We start from the raw sequence: 17,783 nt of genomic DNA, 5'->3' as shown, positions 1-17,783 counted from the left end.
AGATTAGGATTTAATAAACCACCAGAAGTGATCCCTGAAACCAGGTAGCTGCCCTGTACTCCTGCCTCCTGAGTAACTGAACTCCTTGTCTCTGAACTGAGGCGTTTCTAATAACTGGGTTCCTGGGGATGTGTTTAAATTGCTACCCCGACCCCTACACTTGCTTAAACATCTTGAATTCAGTTTTGAGCTGGATTCCTCTGGATTGATCTGTTCTGGTTTGAAAGGAACTTTTAGTTTTCCTGTATGGCTTTTGGCTAGAATAGCTGAGTATAATCACAAAATGCCCATAAACTGCTTCTATCCCTGTCTGCACACTTCCTTGTATTGTGACTTTGCTGCTCCCGCTGCCCGACTCTGGGTTTGGCCACAGACTTTCACTGGCCAGTGGGACAGAGAGCAAATGCGATGCAAGCAGAGGCCTGGAAAGCTCCTGTGCTTTGAGAACTTACCCTCACTTGCTGCTGGGAACCCTTCCTGCCGTCCTTCGTCCTGTAGGTCAGTTCAGTCCGGCCCCCTAGAGACACGTGGCCCAGCCGTCAGCCGGCACTAGCCAACACCAGCACCGACCCCTAGATAGATGAGTGAAGCCATCCTCGACCAACAGCCCCTAGCTAACCTGCCACATGACTGCAGCGTCACGCGTGAGCTGAGCTGACTGCAGCCAGAATTACTGATTCCCAGGATTGTGACAGTAGATTGGTAGATTACCAACATACCAAACCTTGGCCAGGTTCCTGTGCTTAGATTGCTGCCCTCTACTGATTCTAGGTTCTGAGGGGTTCTGGTTTTGTCTTTTTACAGCTTTTACAAGGGAATTCTGCTTCTATGGGAAGTGATGGAAAACTATCAGTCCCTTCGCTGTCTTACGGGAACATACCATGAATGAACCTCTGTTGGGAAACAGCGTGCCCATTTGTTTATGTATTGTCTATGTCTGTTTTCACTCTACAACAAGTAGTTGCAACAGAGACCAAATGACCCACGAAGCCTAAAATATTGACTATCCTTTCACTCCCACCAAGGGAAATGGATCAGCAGTGTATGAGTAATAATTAACATGCCATGAGATTTCAGGAGAAGTCGAGCAGGCCTAGCTGAACTGATAGCACACGCTCTATTATCAGGTGAGATTTGAACATAGATTTTGTAGGTAAAACTCCAAGGCTGGGGAAAATATATGTCAGGCTGAAAAAAAATCAATTCTATTTCTATACATTGGCAGCACATAGTTTGAAAACAGTAAAAAATTTGCTACAGAAAATGTAAGCAAACTAAGGATAAATATAAAAAGATTGTGAAATACATTCATGGAGAATTTTAAAAAAATGTTATTGAAGGACAGTTAATAAAAAGTAAATGGAGAGACATCTATCCTAGCAACAACCTGTCTTTGGTGGTTTAATTGAAACCCTCCTAGAAGTGGGGGACAGGGAGTGGGTTGACTACACCGAACTGCATGGAAAAGTTCAGAAGGGATCTGAGGTCCTGATGCTAAAAGTTCACACCAGTGGGCTATGGGTTCAGCCAGGTCATTCAACTTGACTTATCTATGTGTTCACAGATCATGCTGTCACTTGGCTGTCATTCGGACAGTTCAAATGATTGCTTCATTTCAATTATTTATTTCCCTTCCCAAACAGAAGTCGTGTTGCTTTATCTGATTTGTAAAAGGTATATATGCTAATTGTACATTCAGAACATTGGGGAGAAATAAGAATATTTCGACTGTCTCTGAATGGTAGGAATAAGAGTGAGTGTTGTTGAACATTTTGAGGACACACGCTTACACCTCGATCTGGCACGCTTCTGTGCATGTGGACACGCACGTATTAACAGTGAAAGTAGGGCTGTGAAGGCTTATTTGGTATTGGGGGTGGACTTAAGAATGGTATGAATTCTGCTTTGTCTGCTCATCCCCCTGTGAGGTTTCCAACAGTGACAAACAAAGGAAAGTACACGTGTTAACTGAGCCAAGGCTTGACACTCAAGTGTAAACTTTGGTGAAATCGACACTACTTGAGGCTTACGTGGGTCCTCTGCTCCCCTGAGCATCTCCCCGCCCACCAAGTCCCAATGTCACCACCAGCCTGAGGGAAGAGAACTTCAGGGTGCCCAGGTGAGGGGGGAGAAGTGGGTGCAGTGACAGGGCCAGTGGAGGCAATCGGAGCCCCAGCTGTCCTGCGGGGTGAATGGGGAGAGTTCTCTTTCTTTCTGTAGTACATTTAACTTACATACTCGCTGAGAGGTCTTCAGATTCAGGTGTGCAAGGGGGTTGGGCTGGTAACCCAGGGGAGAGAGTAAAGTAGCAAAGAGGTGGATCCTTCGGCAAATTGGACCTAGTCTTTGGTGGAAGGTATTCAGGACTTAAAAACGCTGTGCTGTTGGGGCGCCTGGGTGGCTCAGTCGGTTAAGCATCCGACTTCGTCTCAGGTCATGATCTCGCGGTCCGTGAGTTCGAGCCCCACATCGGGCTCTGTGCTGACAGCCCAGAGCCTGGAGCCTGCTTCAGATTCTGTGTCTCCCCCTCTCTTTGCCCCTCCCCTGCTCCTGCTCTCTCTCTGTCTCAAAAATAAATAAAAACATTAAAAAAAAAACCACTGTGCTGTCAAGCAAAAAAGGTCTGGGGCCACTCCTTAATAAATTTTTTTTGTATTCTATCCTTTTATGTCCCATTTCAAAAACATTAGGAATGATTTTTAGGGTCGACCTAGTATCCCACTGCGGAAGATGAGCTGTGCTGTTGGACATGTGTTCCTCCGTTCTCATATTGCAGTTAACTTAATACAAGAATTTTGTAGAGCTTCAACTTGATCTGCCCGCATGTAGTTAGCATGGTCCCTGGGGCACTCAGGAAGTCCAAGGTGGGCCTCCGTGCCAGGGCGGCAGAGCCTGGTTAGAGGACAGGAAGTGGCAGTGCCATGTCTAAGCATCCATGTCTGCTCGTCTCCTTTCTTGGACTCTTCAGTTTGTGCGGAAAAGAATCTGCCAGTTTCCATCTGGCATTGTTGTTCCTGATCAAAGGAAAGTGCCTGGAGGTGCGTGTGTACGTGTGTGTGTCGGGGGGGGGGGGTTCTAAAGTTTGTGCGCTTTATCTTAACTCCCTGTTTTCAGCAGCATGGCGTCTCTCTTGGCCTCTACCGTGTCTCGTGAGTTCTACGAGTGGGGAGAGGAGGAGATTCATTAGCTCCCAGGCTCTTCTGACCTTCAGTACTCTTTGGCTCTTGCTCCTTACTCAGCCATCTGTCCTGTCTGGTGTGTGCAGATTCTGACCTTCGCCCGGTCTCTTGGGAGACTTGCTTCTCATTGGCTTTCCTTTCCCCACACTTAAATCTCAGCTCTCTCTACCCCATCAAGTCACTTACCCTACCACTTTGGTGTTCTTTTCCGTGTCCCACAAAATTAGATCTTTTGTCCATTGTAACTTCGTGATGTCTTTGACTTTGTGGGCTTTTATGTGTGTATCTGTGTCCATATCTATACCGTCTGTATTGTCATCTATGTCTATATATCTGTCTATGTCTATAGATCTGTATGTATATATCTATACATATAAAAGTTTATTTATTTTGAGACAGAGGGACACTGAAAGAGTGAGTGGCTAGGGGCAGACAGAGGGACAGACAGAATCCCAAGCAGGCTCCACACCGTCAGGACAAAGCCCAATGTGGGGCTCCATCTTGAGATCATGACCTGAGATCATGATCATCAAACCTTGAGATCATGACCTGAGCCGACAAGAGTCAGATAAGTACTTAACTGATTGGGCCACCCGGGCACCCCATATAGTTTTTAAAGATTCCTTTAGTTTGGTTTTATTGAGGTTTTTGGAGGGAGCAGAGGTAAATGTGTGTTTTATCCAGTGTGTGTAATTAGAAGTCCAAGGCCTAGGTTATGACATGAATCAACTGGGACGACACTGGCTAAAATGATTTTCTAACTCCTTCTACAGAATCTACAAGCCTTTTAGTCCCTTAATCAATTTATTTCTGAGTTCTGGTTCATACGGAGTTTAGTTCTTGCATGAATTCTGCCCTCTTTTACCTTCTAGAAGAATCAAGTTCAAACACAATTTTAATGCCACAGTAATCACTTAAAAAGAAAATATATTGTTTCTATTTTTAATTATGGCAAAAAAGTAACAAAATTTACTTTTTTAAAAACCATTTTAACTGTGTATAGTTCAGTAGTGTTAAGTACATTCACATTGTTGTGCACCAAATCTCCAGAACTTTTCCTCCTCTGACGTTGAAACTCTGTACCCATTGAACAACAACTTCCCATTTTCCCTCCTCCCAGCCCCTGGCAACCACTATTTTACTTTTTTTTTTTCTGTGAATTTGGATACTTTAGACGTCTCACATAAGTGGAATCCTATATCTGTGTTTTTGTGACTGGTTTATTTCACTTAGCATTATGTCCTTAAGATTCATCCATATTGTAGCATGTGAAAGGATTTCCTTCCTTTTAAAGGCTGAATAATATTCCATTGTATGTACACACCACATTTTGTTTATCCTTTCATCCACTGGTGGACATTTGAATTGCTTCTACCTTTTTGCTGTTGTGAATAATGCTGCTGTAAATATGGATGTACAGATATTTCTTTTAAGTCCCTGCTTTCATTTCCTCCGAATATATACCCAGAAGGGGGATTGCTGGGTCATTCCATTTTTAATTTTTTTAGGAAGCACTATAATGTTTTCCATAGCAGCTGCACATGTTATAATCCCACTGGTAGTATACAAGGGTTCCCACTTCTCCATTGTCTTTTATCTTTTTTAATTAATAAATGCTCCTCTTGAATAGAACTTCAAAAATATAAATATGAAAAAATTAAAACCACCCATATTTTGCCGTACAGTGATAATTGTTAACACTTCGTTTTCTCCAGTTTTAAATAAAAATTTAACTTCATTGAAGTTACGATGGAAATATTTTGACTTCTGGTGCTAGGTTGACCTCTAGAGGTAGAACTGGTATGCTACAGCCACTTACTAAAGTGCTTTGAACAAAGTGCATGCTTATTTGCAACATTCTGGCATGTGTCAGGCTGCTGAAAACCCCACTGAGAGCCCTGTCTTTTCCAGCTGTTTATGTGTTAAGTTCTTCCAAAGTATTCAATGTAAAACTAGAATAACGGGGATAAAACATTGCCAATGGCTGGTTTTGATTTGTGGGCATAGTTCTTGAACTTGAAGACAATGTAAGGGATTGTCTGAGTATGTCTAAAAGCTCCTCCAATGTCTTATCTGGTTTGCTCTTGGGGTCCTGGAGTTTGCAGCCATCCAGGGGGTTAACGTGTGACCAGGTCTCTCCCCTCATGCTCCTGTCTTTTCCAGGGGCAGAAAGGGCCTTGAGGCCAAATCACTTATATGGATTCTTCACTCTGAGTCTAATCTGCATGAGGCCATTGGTGTGGCTATTCTGGCTCCTGCCTTCTGTCTCTTTTTCCTTCCTTTCTTCATAGGGGTGTCCCTGGGAATTCTACAGAACAGTAGCTCATCTAAGCGACAGGAGCCACTCTTGTAGTCCCATCTATTTGATCTAATCTGACTCCGCACGTTGGGAAGAAAGGACAAAAGTTTGCTTTGGCTTACTCATGCTTAAAGCAGGTGGTTTTGAGCACGTGAGCCTCTCAAACATAATTCTCTAAATGATGAAATGGGTAATCATTATGTTTTCAGGGTTTCGCATTTAAAAATCCCATCTGAGTTCAACAGAAGAGGTTGGTGGATAAAAGAACTTCAGTGTTTTGTTTACTTAAAAAATGAAAAGCACATATGTCAGGATTGGTAGTTTTTAATTCTCAGAAATGTGGGGATGTTTATTATTATTTCCACTTTTTTTTTACTTTAAAAAATAAGTTACAAAAAGAAAGTCTTTCCAGAAAAAGAACAGGGGCACTGTATTTTATTTGTCACTTGTTCCTCTGTGACAGCAAGTACATTTAAATGAAATGATTTTTTGTTGTTTGGTAGCTGTAAACAGTTTTTCAGAGATATGAACGTTTTTATTCTGGTTATATTTATGGGCAACGTAGTTAATGTTTATCAGTGTTATTGGTTTCTAGGCTTAGCCACTGCTGCAGGTCTAATTTATATAAATCATATAGTTTAAAACCAAGCAGTTTAGATATGGTATAATTTTCTTCATCCTATCTGTCAAATTTCTGAACAAAATAGATGCGAGGCCCTTTCAGTTTATAAGGATTGAGGCATCCAGATTATATCTGTTGGTGGATATTTATTGCAAGGCTCTTCAAGGAAGCAAGGGATACTGGGAACTATCTCTGCAGCTCCATCACTGTTGCAGAAATGGGACATTGTTCAGGGGACACGCGAGCTTCTGACAGTCAGACAACAGCTCTGGTAACTTTCAGCAGTTCTGGGGAGGATTGTTTCATAGCAGGTCCTTGTCTGAGGTCCTGCCTTTCTAAAACTCACCATTGCAGTGACTCTACTGTGGGCTCCACCGACCTTTGACCAACTTACTCCCTGGGTCTTCATTCAAACCGCCATGAGGGATGAGTTGATGGATGGGCCATGTACCGGTGGCACAGGCACCCAGTGGGCTGAACTCTGGAGCCGGGCCGTAGGTCAGCCTGGCACACCTGTTGGTAACGACATCCTGGAAGGAGATGGTAGGTTTGCTAGGTACACCGGGGCTCCCCGAAGGGACGATGGGAGCCCGGTAGTCTAAGTTCAAGCTCAGCAGACTGGGCCTCGGGCGTTAGCAGCATTCACGAGGGAGGGAGTGGATGCAAACTCTTCCTATTTTCTCCAGTATATTGTTGACCTTCGATTTTCAAAATTTAAGCCAATGCACTGTGCCCATTAGTTCTACAAATAATAATTCCCACCAGACAGGGTTGTGTGTGTGTGTGTGTGTGTGTGTGTGTGTGTGTGTGTCTGTGTGCCATCGTGGTCTAGTAGGAGGAGTGAGGAAGAGGCAGTGGTTCCTATTCCGTGTGCTTTTGCGAGAAGGAGTCAGAAGACCGGCTTCCATCCCACATGCTGCTAGCACTTTATATCTTTGAGTGATGTAGCCAGTTTGGGCCTCAGTTTCTGAAGTATCAGAGGGAATAAGCTAGATTAAATAAAACAGAAACGTTCTTTGCGTTTTGATGCGTTTCAGAAGTATATTGTTATTTTTAAGCCTAAACTTGTTGGATTCAGGTGAATTTAGGTATTATTTATATATGTGTAAATATAGAATATTCTTATAATAACATATACATACTATTTTGTATATAAATAATATAAACATGTATATGTTTTTCCAAATGGGTAAAACTGGGAAACAGAAGAGTAGGCCTTAGCAGTGGTAACTCAAAAACATCAGTATTGTTTTTCTTTTCTATACATATGAACAAGAACCATGATATAATCAGTTAGTGATTATGTGTTATAAATTATGTGTATAGTAGAGATCATATTCACATTGAATAACTTATTGCTGAAATGATATGGTCAGTATTTCTCCTTTCTCACGAAGTATGTAAAATGTGCCTAATACCTAAGAATATTAAATCTCAAAGAAACAGTCTAGGGTTTAGTTTCTGGCAATATGGCAACGTAAGCATCCTAGAAACCCTTTTCACTTCAAAATACTTACAAGTATTGAGTAAATGTATAGTTTATAATGCATAGCTGAGCTGGCAAGAGAGTAATGGAAATTCTCAGAGGCCAGATTGGGAGCACAGATCCCAAGAGATATGTGAGAGGCACGGCTGCTCTAAGTAAGCTACTTGCCAGTCTTGCTTTGGTTCTAGCAGCAAACCTTAGTCTGAGCAAGATGGGGATCAGATTGGAGACCCCCACGTGAAGCTGGTTTCCAGAGGTCTACATTGTTGCTGAGAGGAGTAGGAAACTAACCCACATGTGGGGGCTTGTCTCTCTTGGCCATGGTTCTGGGTGGAGGGGAGAAAGCGTTTCTCTGAGGATTTACAGCCACAGACAAGCTCTCTGAGTCGGAGCCTGAATTCATCTTCCCGTGTGGACTTAAACATTCCAGTCCAACAGTTCACATTGGTCCCTTGGTTAGTGGTGCCTTCAGTGCCTGCCCGAAGCAAATACGTCCCATCTCCAGGATAATGTACCTTAAACAAAGGCTCAGAGAATTCCCGCAGGGCTCAGTGGACATCTGCTCACAACTAAAAATCCCCAACACACGAGAGACGAGGTTTTTTATGAGCATAGTAACCCGGAAGTCAGATCTGAAGATACTATCTGGCATGCAGTTCGGGAGACAGAGGTAATATGTGACAAGAGTAGTTAAGAAATATGGAGGATACAGAGAGAGTGTCTAACATAGATCTCCTTAGAGGTCTGAAAGGGTTAAGGAGAATAGGGAAAAACAATTTATGAAGATGTAATGATTGAGACTTCATTTCAGTTGAAGACATGGACCCTCATATTCTGGAAGAACAGAGTGTCCTAAGCAGGAGAAATAGGAAGGGTATCTATATCTACATACCTCACAGTGAAACTGTAAAACACCAAGGAACATCAGAAAAGTCTTACAGGCAGTGAGAGAGTGAAAGGAGAGACTGCCCACGAAGGAACGACGATTGACAACAGCTTTTCAACAGCCAGTGGATTTCTGAATATGGTGGAATAACGTCTGCAAAGTACAGAGAGCCAAGCATAACCTAGTTATCTGATGTGAGGCAGCTTTAATGGGCAAGTGCTCTCTGTTCTGTAAGCACAGTTTTGGACAGTAATTGTACAGGAATTCTACCTACATTACATATTCTATTCTAAAAGGTTTTTTTAAGTTTATATATTTTTGAGAGAGAGAGAGAGAGAGAGAGCAAGAAAGGAGGGGCAGAGAGAGAAGGAGACAGAGAATCCCAAGCAGGCTTCACCCTGTCAGTGCAGAGCCCTATGCAGGGCTCGAACCCACAAACCGTGAGATCATGACCTGAGCCAAAATCAAGAGTCTGACGCTTAACAGACTGAGCCACCCAGGTGCCCCTTGTTTGTTTCTGTTTTTGTTGTTTTGTTAATAAGTGTGGTAGTCAGAACACTGCTTCTCCCAGGTCCTCATCCCTGGAACCTGGGAATGTGTTACCTTACGTGGCAAAGAAGACCAGATGTGATTAAGTTCAGGGTATGCATGTGGGAGATTATCCAGATTGGTTCAGTGTAATCACGAGGCTCGTTCTTAGGAAAAAATAGTCAGGAGAGTCAAAGAAGGAGGTGCGATGACAGAGCAGAGGTTGGTAGTGAGATTGCAGGCTGTGAAATGGAAGAGGGCCACAAAGCCAAGGAAAGAGGTGAGGGGGGGTGTGCTCTAGGAACTAGAAGACGCATGGAACAGATTCACTTCTAGAGCTTCCAGAAGGAACTCAGCCTTGCTGATATTTCGACGTTAGTCTACTTGAGATTTGCAGCCTTGTGGTACTTTGATGTTAGTCTACTTGAGATTTCTGACCCCTGGACTGTAAGGTAATAAATTTGTATTGTTTAAGCCACTAAGTTTGTGGTAATTTGTCACAGAAGCGACAAGAAACAAATAGATCAGCTTTATCGAGATAGAATTTATATACCACACACCTGACTCTTTTAAAGTATACAGTAAATGGTTTTAGTGTATTTACAGACTTATGTAACTCTAAAACTTCCGAAAAATGGAATGGAAACATGAAGTGAAAAATAAATGATCTTTGGATCACATGGTGCTCTCCTCACTGTTGTTGTTTGAATGAAGAACACAGACTGTTCAGGGAGGTTTGGGGACACTACTGGTACATGGTCACAGGAACAGGAGCCTCTAGAACGGGTAAATATTTACTTTTCCTTATCTTAGTAGGGTAACTTTTTCTGGTAACTCTTTATACGTTTCCCTCGATGGCGTGTAAGGTACTATTTTCTGGCATTTAAGTCCGTTTTCTTGATGTTAGCTTATCAAACTTACAAATCATAGATTTCTAACCTGTTGCTAAGAAGACACCACGCGCTATTCTATACAACGAATACAAATTTCTTGAACTGGCTAAGAAACAGACCTTGTTTTGTATATTTTCAGTAACTTTATAAACCTCTACTTCAAGGAATGTGTTGCATGTAGAAATACTTTCGAATGCCTGCTAATTGGGGCGGGGGGAGTGGTCGGGGTTATTCAGTTCCCAACATTGAGTTGTTCCGAGGGGCGCCTTCCGCATGTGTGTCCTTAGGATCCTGCAGAATAAGGTAGCCATTTTCTGGCCCAATTTTAAGGTAGATTTTTTAAAGCTGATATATTACAGACCTTCCAAATTATCTGTATGCCAATCATCTCGGATTCTCCCTCTCCTTGAAACAGATTCGGGTTCAGATCCCAGGTGTGGTGATGGCCAGCCATGGCATTTTTCTGTTTGCTGACCCAGAAGCAGGAGAGACTTTGAATCTGCCGGATCATTGGTTGACTCATTTACCTTTGCCAGGAAGCTTCTTTTTGTTAATTAAAATAAAGAAATCTGTTTGCATTTCAGCGTATCTTTTTTTCCTCCCAGTAACAGTAGCAATTTGGTCCTCAATTTGTAGTTAAAACAAAATACAGGTGCATAGCTTTAAGAAAGAAAAAAAAGACAAAACAACAGAAGCACAGCCCCTGACATCTGGAGCTGGCGGGTCCTCACGGGTAGGCCGTGGCGCTCTCCTGTTGGACATAAGGAGTCTCAAGAACACCCCCCTCAGACAAGGTCACTCTTAGACCATGAGAGAACGAGACACAGCAAGACCACGTTTTAAATTTGTCTGAGCACAGACAAGAACGAGGGCACCGTGCAAACCCACAGATGCTGAGTCTTGGCTAAAATGAACGACTGTTACTTCTTTGCCCATTACAGCTTTGTCTTCCATTTAGTCTGCCCTGCAGATATTTATGTTTGTGGAGACACTCAGTCCTCACGTTGCCTTCGCTGAGTTCACAGCATCCAATCCGGTGAACTCAGACCCTCAGATCCTCTTCCGAATCCCCCGACCCAAGCTCACGTCTGCTCTAGGTGCCCTCAGACACCCTTGCTGATACCCCACGGCTCCCCCTGGTGTGCACTCTCCCTCACTGCAGTGAGCGATGAACCTGAGCCGCCCCACTGTACGTGTGTTCCTGGTGCTCTTTGGCTGAAGACGCTGACAGCGTAAAGATAAAAACCATGAGGGGCGCCTGGGTGGCTCAGTTGGTTAAGCCTCCGACTTCAGCTCAGGTCATGATCTCGCGGTCTGTGAGTTCGAGCCCCGCGTCAGGCTCTGTGCTGACCGCTCAGAGCCTGGAGCCTGTTTCAGATTCTGTGTCTCCCTCTCTCTGCCCCTCCCCCATTCATGCTCTGTCTCTCTCTGTCTCAAAAATAAATAAACATTAAAAAAAAAAATTAAAAAAAAAAAACAAACCATGATACGAAGCGATGTAAAAATTGTTTGACTCACTGGGAAAACTCACAGAAGTTTTTGGAAAGCATAAATGTTGTTCCTTACTGTGTGTGTTTGTATATGTTCTCTGTCTTTATTTAATATATCACGAATTATAAGCCAGACTGACTGCATAATTTATGAGGCTAAATGAAAATGTGGGGCCCTTTGCTTGATAGTCATTAAGAATTTTGAGACCGTGAGGGGCGCCTGGGTGGCTCAGTCTGTTAAGCATCTGACTTTGCTGCAGGTCACGGCCTCACGGTTCGGTCCGGGAGTTTGAGTCCACCACGGGGCGGGCTCAGGCCCTGCTTCAGGCAAGCTCGAGCCCCGTTGTGGGTGAACCCTGCTCCTGTCTCTCCCTCTCCCTCTCTGTCTGTCCCTCATGGGATTCTCTTTCTCCTCCCTGCCCCTTGCTCACTCGTGCTCTCTCTCTCTCTCAAAAAAAAAAACACAAACAAAAGAATTTTGAGACCGTGACGGCAGGGCATCAGACCCAGCCCAGGGCCCTTCTGAGCGCCCGTCTCTGTGACGCACAGGCTGCACCCCACGAAGCCAGCTGGTCCTGATTATGAGATACGTTCTTTCAGCCCCGTCCCCCAGGACTGAAAGAAGCGGGCGGAGAAGTAGTCTCCAGTCTTACCTCCTGTTGGCCTCGCCCCATCTCTTAAAAAATAAAAATAAAAAAAGGATTGTAAAATGTACGTAACATAAAGTCTACTATCTTAATAATTTCTGAGTGTACAGTTCAGCGGTATTAAGCGCATTCTCACTGTGCAGCCGTCCGTCACCAAAAGGCCATCTTGCACAACTGAAACTCTGTGTCCCCGAAACCACGGTCACCCTCACCCAGCCCTGGCAGCCTCCATTCTACTTCTGCTCTGTGAGTTTGACTGTCCTGGGCACCGCGTATAAGTGGGATCATACAGCATTCGTCTTTTTGTGACTGGCGTATTTCACTTAGCCTAACGTCCTCAAGGTCCGTCCCTGTGGTTGCTGTGACAGGATTTCCGTTTTAAGGCTGAATTGCACTGATTGAATTCTGCTGTATGCACACGCCACATTTGTTTATCCATTCACCCAGGTGTGGACTTTTTGGGTTCCCATCTTTTGGTTATTGTAAACCATGGAACATGGGTGCACAAATGCGCGTTTGAGTACCTGCTTTCATTCGGGGGGGGGGGGTAATAACCAGAAATGGAATTGCTGGATCATTTGGTAGTTCTGTTTTTAACTTTTTGAGAAGTCCTCAAACTGCCACTGTGGCTGGCCCTTTCACATTTCCACAGGTTTTCTATTTCTCCACGTCCTCACTAACTCTTGGTTTACTTATTCAGATTCTAATGGGTGTGAAGGGGTAGATCGCTGTGGTTTTGATTTGCATTTCCCTACTAGTTAGTGATGTTTACCTTTGTTTTAATTAAAAAAAATTTTTTTAATGTTTATTTTTGAGAGCGAGCAAGAGAGGGTGCAAAAAGGGAAGGGGCAGAGAGAGAGGGAGACACAGAATCGGAAGCAGGCTCCAGGTTCTGAGCCGTCAGCACAGAGCCCATCGTGGGGCTCGAACTCATGGACTGCGAGATCGTGACCCGAGCCGAAGTCGGACGCTTAACCGACCGAGCCACCCAGGCGCCCCTTTGTCTTAATTTTTTTAAAGTTTATTTATTTATTTTGAGAGAGCGCACGAGCGGGGTAAGGGCAGAGAGAGAGAGAGAGAGAAAGAATCCCATGAACCTTGAGATCGTGACCTGAGCCCAAATCAAGACTCGGACAGATGCTTAACCGACTTAGCCACCCAGGCGCCCTACCATTGCCTTTAATTTGCTCTTGAATACTCACAGGGTCACTCTTCTTTCTAGAAAAGAGATGACGTTTCTGGAGCAGTCGGGCTCTCTGAAAGGCTCTCTGGGTGCCCAAGACCAGCTGTCACTCATCAGCGGCTGTTTGAACATCCAGGAGGCAGTAGAGGGCGCCCTGCACATTCAGGTGAGTTAAGGGTCCTGCACTCAGGTCCGTAAGCTCTTGGGATGGTGTTCCAGTCCCCTTGGAAGAGCAGGGGAAGATAAAGGGCAGAGTGGGCATCATGTACCTGAAGGTCGGGGTACCTGAAGGTCGGGGTTCTGTTTTATGTGCTAGGAAACATTGTTTCAAATCATCTCCTATACAGTCTCTCTTCAAACTACTGCGTTCAGAGGAGAATCTTGAGCAGAAATACGGTTTTCTGGACAGCTAACACGTCTCTTTTTGTTTTATGTTCTTATTGAATGAGAGATCATATTCTTGTTCTGATACATAATACAGTAAAAGCTTAAAGAAATCACCTAGAATAAACCTTTTCATTTCTTGTAATATTTGCATTTAGCTTTTCCAGCGACTTCACTTTAAAAAAGAACTCCGGAAAGAACTGTTGACACAGCAGAGAAAGCTCCAGGCGAGGCTGGGGGACAGCCTCAGGGGCTGTGCGGGCAGGTTGGTGCCTGGCGGGTCAGGACCCATCCCTCCTGGAGCTCCTGTGTCTGTGGACGGCTTCTGCACCTCTTTAAGAACCGCGATGTATAAATTTGTCTTTTAAACATGTTACACTTAGTGCCGTAAGGTTTAAGCAGGTTTACCTGAACTAGCATCACTCCTGATCTCCCTCCTGGATGTTATGTGTTCTGAGGCTGGCACATTTCCATTTATTCCATGTTGCACATTGCATTTTGTTTCTGTAACGACATTCTAGCTGAGAATTTGGGAGCAGACCGGAAAGACAGTGTGTTTTATGGTCAGCTGCTACTTTTGAGATTGAAGTCAAAGACAGGAAATCTAGGTTCTCCATCTTTGAAGCACTAAAATTTTTCTAATTCATTTAACAAATGCGTGTTGGGGTGCCTGGGTGGTTCAGTCAGTTAAGTGTCTGACTTTTTTTTTTTTTTTTAGTTTTTTTTAATGTTTATTTATTTTTGAGCGAAAGAGACAGAGTGTGAGCAGGGAAGGGACAGAGAGAGAGGGAGAAACAAAATCTGAAGCAGACTCCAGGCTCTGAGCTGTCAGTCCAGAGCCTGGGGGGGGGGGGGGGGGGGGGCTCCAACCCATGAACTACGAATTCATGACCTGAGCTGAAGGCAAGTCGGACGCTTAACTCACTGAGCCACCCAGGTGCCCCTAAGCATCTGACTCTTGATCTTGGCTCCGGACATGATCTCATGGTTCATGAATTTAAGTACTGTGTCAGGCTCTGTGCTGTCAGCTTGGGATTCTCTCTCCCTCTCTCAAAATAAATAAATAAACATTAAAAAAAACACAAATGAGTGTCGAACGGAACATAGGAAGAGCACTATTTGCCAATTCCGTATCTCTTTTGAGTATTTTCATCTCTGTCTCTCATTTGGTGAAGCTTGTATCAAACTGGGGAGTCTTACGTGGGATCGGAGGGGTCCTTTAAGGAGCTTTCGAGTGCTGTCTGTTCCCACCCTTACTGCGATGCTGGGTGCTGTGAGGGTGGGGGATTCACCGTCTGAGGAGCACGGTGTGGGCTCAGCAGAGAAGGTTCTTGACGCACATCTCGTTTCTAAGGAGAGTATGTGCTTTTTATGCTGATCCTACCGGAGGAGGAGAATCAACTTACATTTTGTGGCTTCTGACACGAAAGGCCTGTGGGAGCTTCCTGCCGTGGAGGTGGTGGTTGAGGACACACACTGTAAGTCAAGCGGACTCCGCACTGAGCAGCTGCGTGCCCTTGTGAGTCTCTTCAGGTCAAAGCTGCGCTTCTTCATCCGTACAATTGACGTAATAGCCAGGGCACCGGGTGCTTGTGAAGAGAGCCGTCCGTGTTCACACCTGAGGTCACTGCCATGGAAGTCAAGTCTCCATGTTTCCAATGAGAAGATGAAAACAGTCCTTTCTGGGGTCAGTTCGATGTATAATATTGACATGATCCATAATAAAGTATTATAATTACGTATATAATGTGATCTTAAATAGGCATATCTAACACATTGCTGAAATATTTCTTTCACATTTTTTCAAAAAAAAGCCATTTCTGTTGAAACTCTTAACAAGTGTTTCAGGGCTCCCGGGTAGCTCAGTCGGTTAAACATTTGACTCTTGATCTCGGCTCAGGTCACGATCTCACAGTTCACAAGTTCGAGCCCTGCATCGGGCTCTGTGCTGACAGCTCAGATTGTGTCTCCCTCTCTCTCTGCCCCTCCCCTGCTCACACTCTGTCTCTCTCAGAAATAAATAAACATTGGGGAAAAAAAAAAGTATCTCTGACTCCAGAGTATCTGACACAGATACTGTGTCTCCCTCTCTCTGACCCTCCCCTGTTCATGCTTTGTCTCTCTCTGCCTCAAAAAATAAATAAACGTTAAAAAAAATTAAAAAAAAATGTTTATTTATTTTAGAGAGAGAGACAGAGTACAAGCAGGGGAGGGGCAGAGAGAGAAGGAGACACAGAATCTGAAGCAGGCTCCAGGCTCTGAGCTATTAACACAGAGTCTGACATGGGGCTTGAACTCACAGACTGTGAGATCGTGACCTGAGCCAAAGTCGGACACTTAACTGACTGAGCCACCCAGGTGCCTCGAGACTTTATTATTTTTACTAAATTAATTGATTTATTTTGAGAGAAAGAGACAGAGAGAGTGAATGGGGGAGAGGCAGAGAGAGAGGGAAAGAGAAAATCCCATGCAGGCTCTGTGCTGTCAGCAAGGAGCCTGACATGGGGACTTGATCCCATGAACCGTGAGATCATGACGCGAGCCAAAACCAAAGGTTGGATGCTTAACCAACTGAGCCACTCAGGCGCCCCTTGAGTCTGTTTTCTAAACAGTTTTCCACAGCACATCTCCTTTGCTTTCCTGAGATGTTGCTGTGCATCACATGTGATATGGCATTGGAAGGTTTATATCCAGCCTTGACTACCAATTCTCAAAACTTTCTCTGGTGGTATAGTTGTTTCTCAACGTAACAACTGTGTTGCTTTTTGTGTGTTAAAGTGATCTTTATAAAGTTTATTTACAAATTTTCCTGCGGTAGCAATTGTGAGGTCATACCCCAGGAATAATTAAAACATCTATGTTAAATTCCTTTGTCTCCTGGTCCCATTTTGAAAAATAGATTTTATCAGATGATCTCTAGGCTAGCGTGATTGAATTAGTTCAGATCAATGTGTCTTCCCCAAACAGTATATTATTTAAAAAAAAAAAAAAAAAAAAAAAAGGATAGTACTGCATAATAGGAGAACTTTACGATGACTTGAATGTAAGGTGAGTCTTCCTCTTATGGGATGGTTTTTGGGGAATATTCTGGGTTATAATGCACGTAAAATTTTTAGTCACAGCACTTAACACAGAAAATGCTTAAAAAGTTTATAAAATAAATAATTTTCTGTTGTGACCATTTGTATACAATTTTGATAGTAAACAAATGATGTGGGGAAACATGTTGTTCTATGCACAGTATTGCAAGTTGCTCTTTAAGGTCTGTCTGCAGATTGAATACATGTGACATTTACATACTGAGCAGCATTTGTTGTGCAGAACAACACTGAGTCAGTCAGTGTAAGGAAAGGAATATAGAGAAAGGTGATGTAAACTCTAGTAACTAGATTTATTTCCTATCAGAGATTATGTTCTTTGGAAATTCCTTGTACTTCTAGTTCTATGAAGAGTAATAGCCCAGATCTGAGCCAGGAGGGTTTGGGAAAGTTTGATGAAGGTAGGATATGAGCCTGCTTTGGCCTTTGACAAGTGGATTTTGGGGAACGGGTGGGGACAGTGTCTCAGAAAGAAATGATCGGATGATGGGGCACCTGGGTGGCTCAGTCGGTTGGGTGTCCGACTTCGGCTCAGGTCGTGATCTCACGGCTTGAGAGTTTCAGCCCCGCATGGGGCTCTGTGCTGACAGCTCAGAGCCTGGAGCCTGCTTTGGATTCTGGGTCTCCCTCTCTCTCTGCCCCTCCCCCCCCACTCATGCTCTGACTCTCAAAAATAATAAATAAATATTAAAAAAAAATGGGGAATGAAAGAATGAGGATGAGCGGTGCCAGTGAGTGTATTTTAGGCAACCAGAGTGGAATGGTGAGGCTGTCACAGGGCGTTTGGAGCGGTGGGAGAGGGCTGGGAGTGGAAACCAAGTGGGGAGTGCTTGAATGCCAGCCTGAAGACTTACTTAGAGGAAATGAATTAACATTTGTAAGATGCTTGGAGTAACGCATGGCATATAGGAGCGCTATTTAAGTGTTCTCTGAAAGAAATCAAGAGTTTGGGTTTTATTCTGTATCCTGATTAGAATCCTCCAAGGAAGGCGTTTAGTAGGACAGTGAAGCTAGTCAGAAGGAAGAATGGGTAAGAAAACAAAAATCAAGATTGCATTTTTTTGTCTGTTGCTTTGACTGTCTTGAGC

General features: G+C 43.8%; 1 protein-coding gene across 2 annotated transcripts in view; it reads left to right on the top strand.

Moving 5' to 3' along the window:
- The window catches only part of CRYL1 (crystallin lambda 1), a 131,651-nt gene that overhangs the window by 21,526 nt on the left and 92,342 nt on the right, over positions 1-17,783 (top strand). For both annotated transcript variants that reach the window (XM_049647348.1, XM_049647347.1), the window contains exon 3: positions 13,253-13,379. In XM_049647348.1, coding sequence (XP_049503305.1) covers positions 13,253-13,379 — 127 coding nt within the window. The remainder of the gene's footprint in view (positions 1-13,252; positions 13,380-17,783) is intronic.

This window comes from Panthera uncia, assembly GCF_023721935.1.
Source record: "Panthera uncia isolate 11264 chromosome A1 unlocalized genomic scaffold, Puncia_PCG_1.0 HiC_scaffold_16, whole genome shotgun sequence".
Taxonomy (NCBI): Eukaryota; Metazoa; Chordata; class Mammalia; order Carnivora; family Felidae; genus Panthera; species Panthera uncia.
The sequence above is the reverse complement of the archived record's forward strand: the minus strand, read 5'-3'. Positions and strand labels throughout refer to the sequence as shown.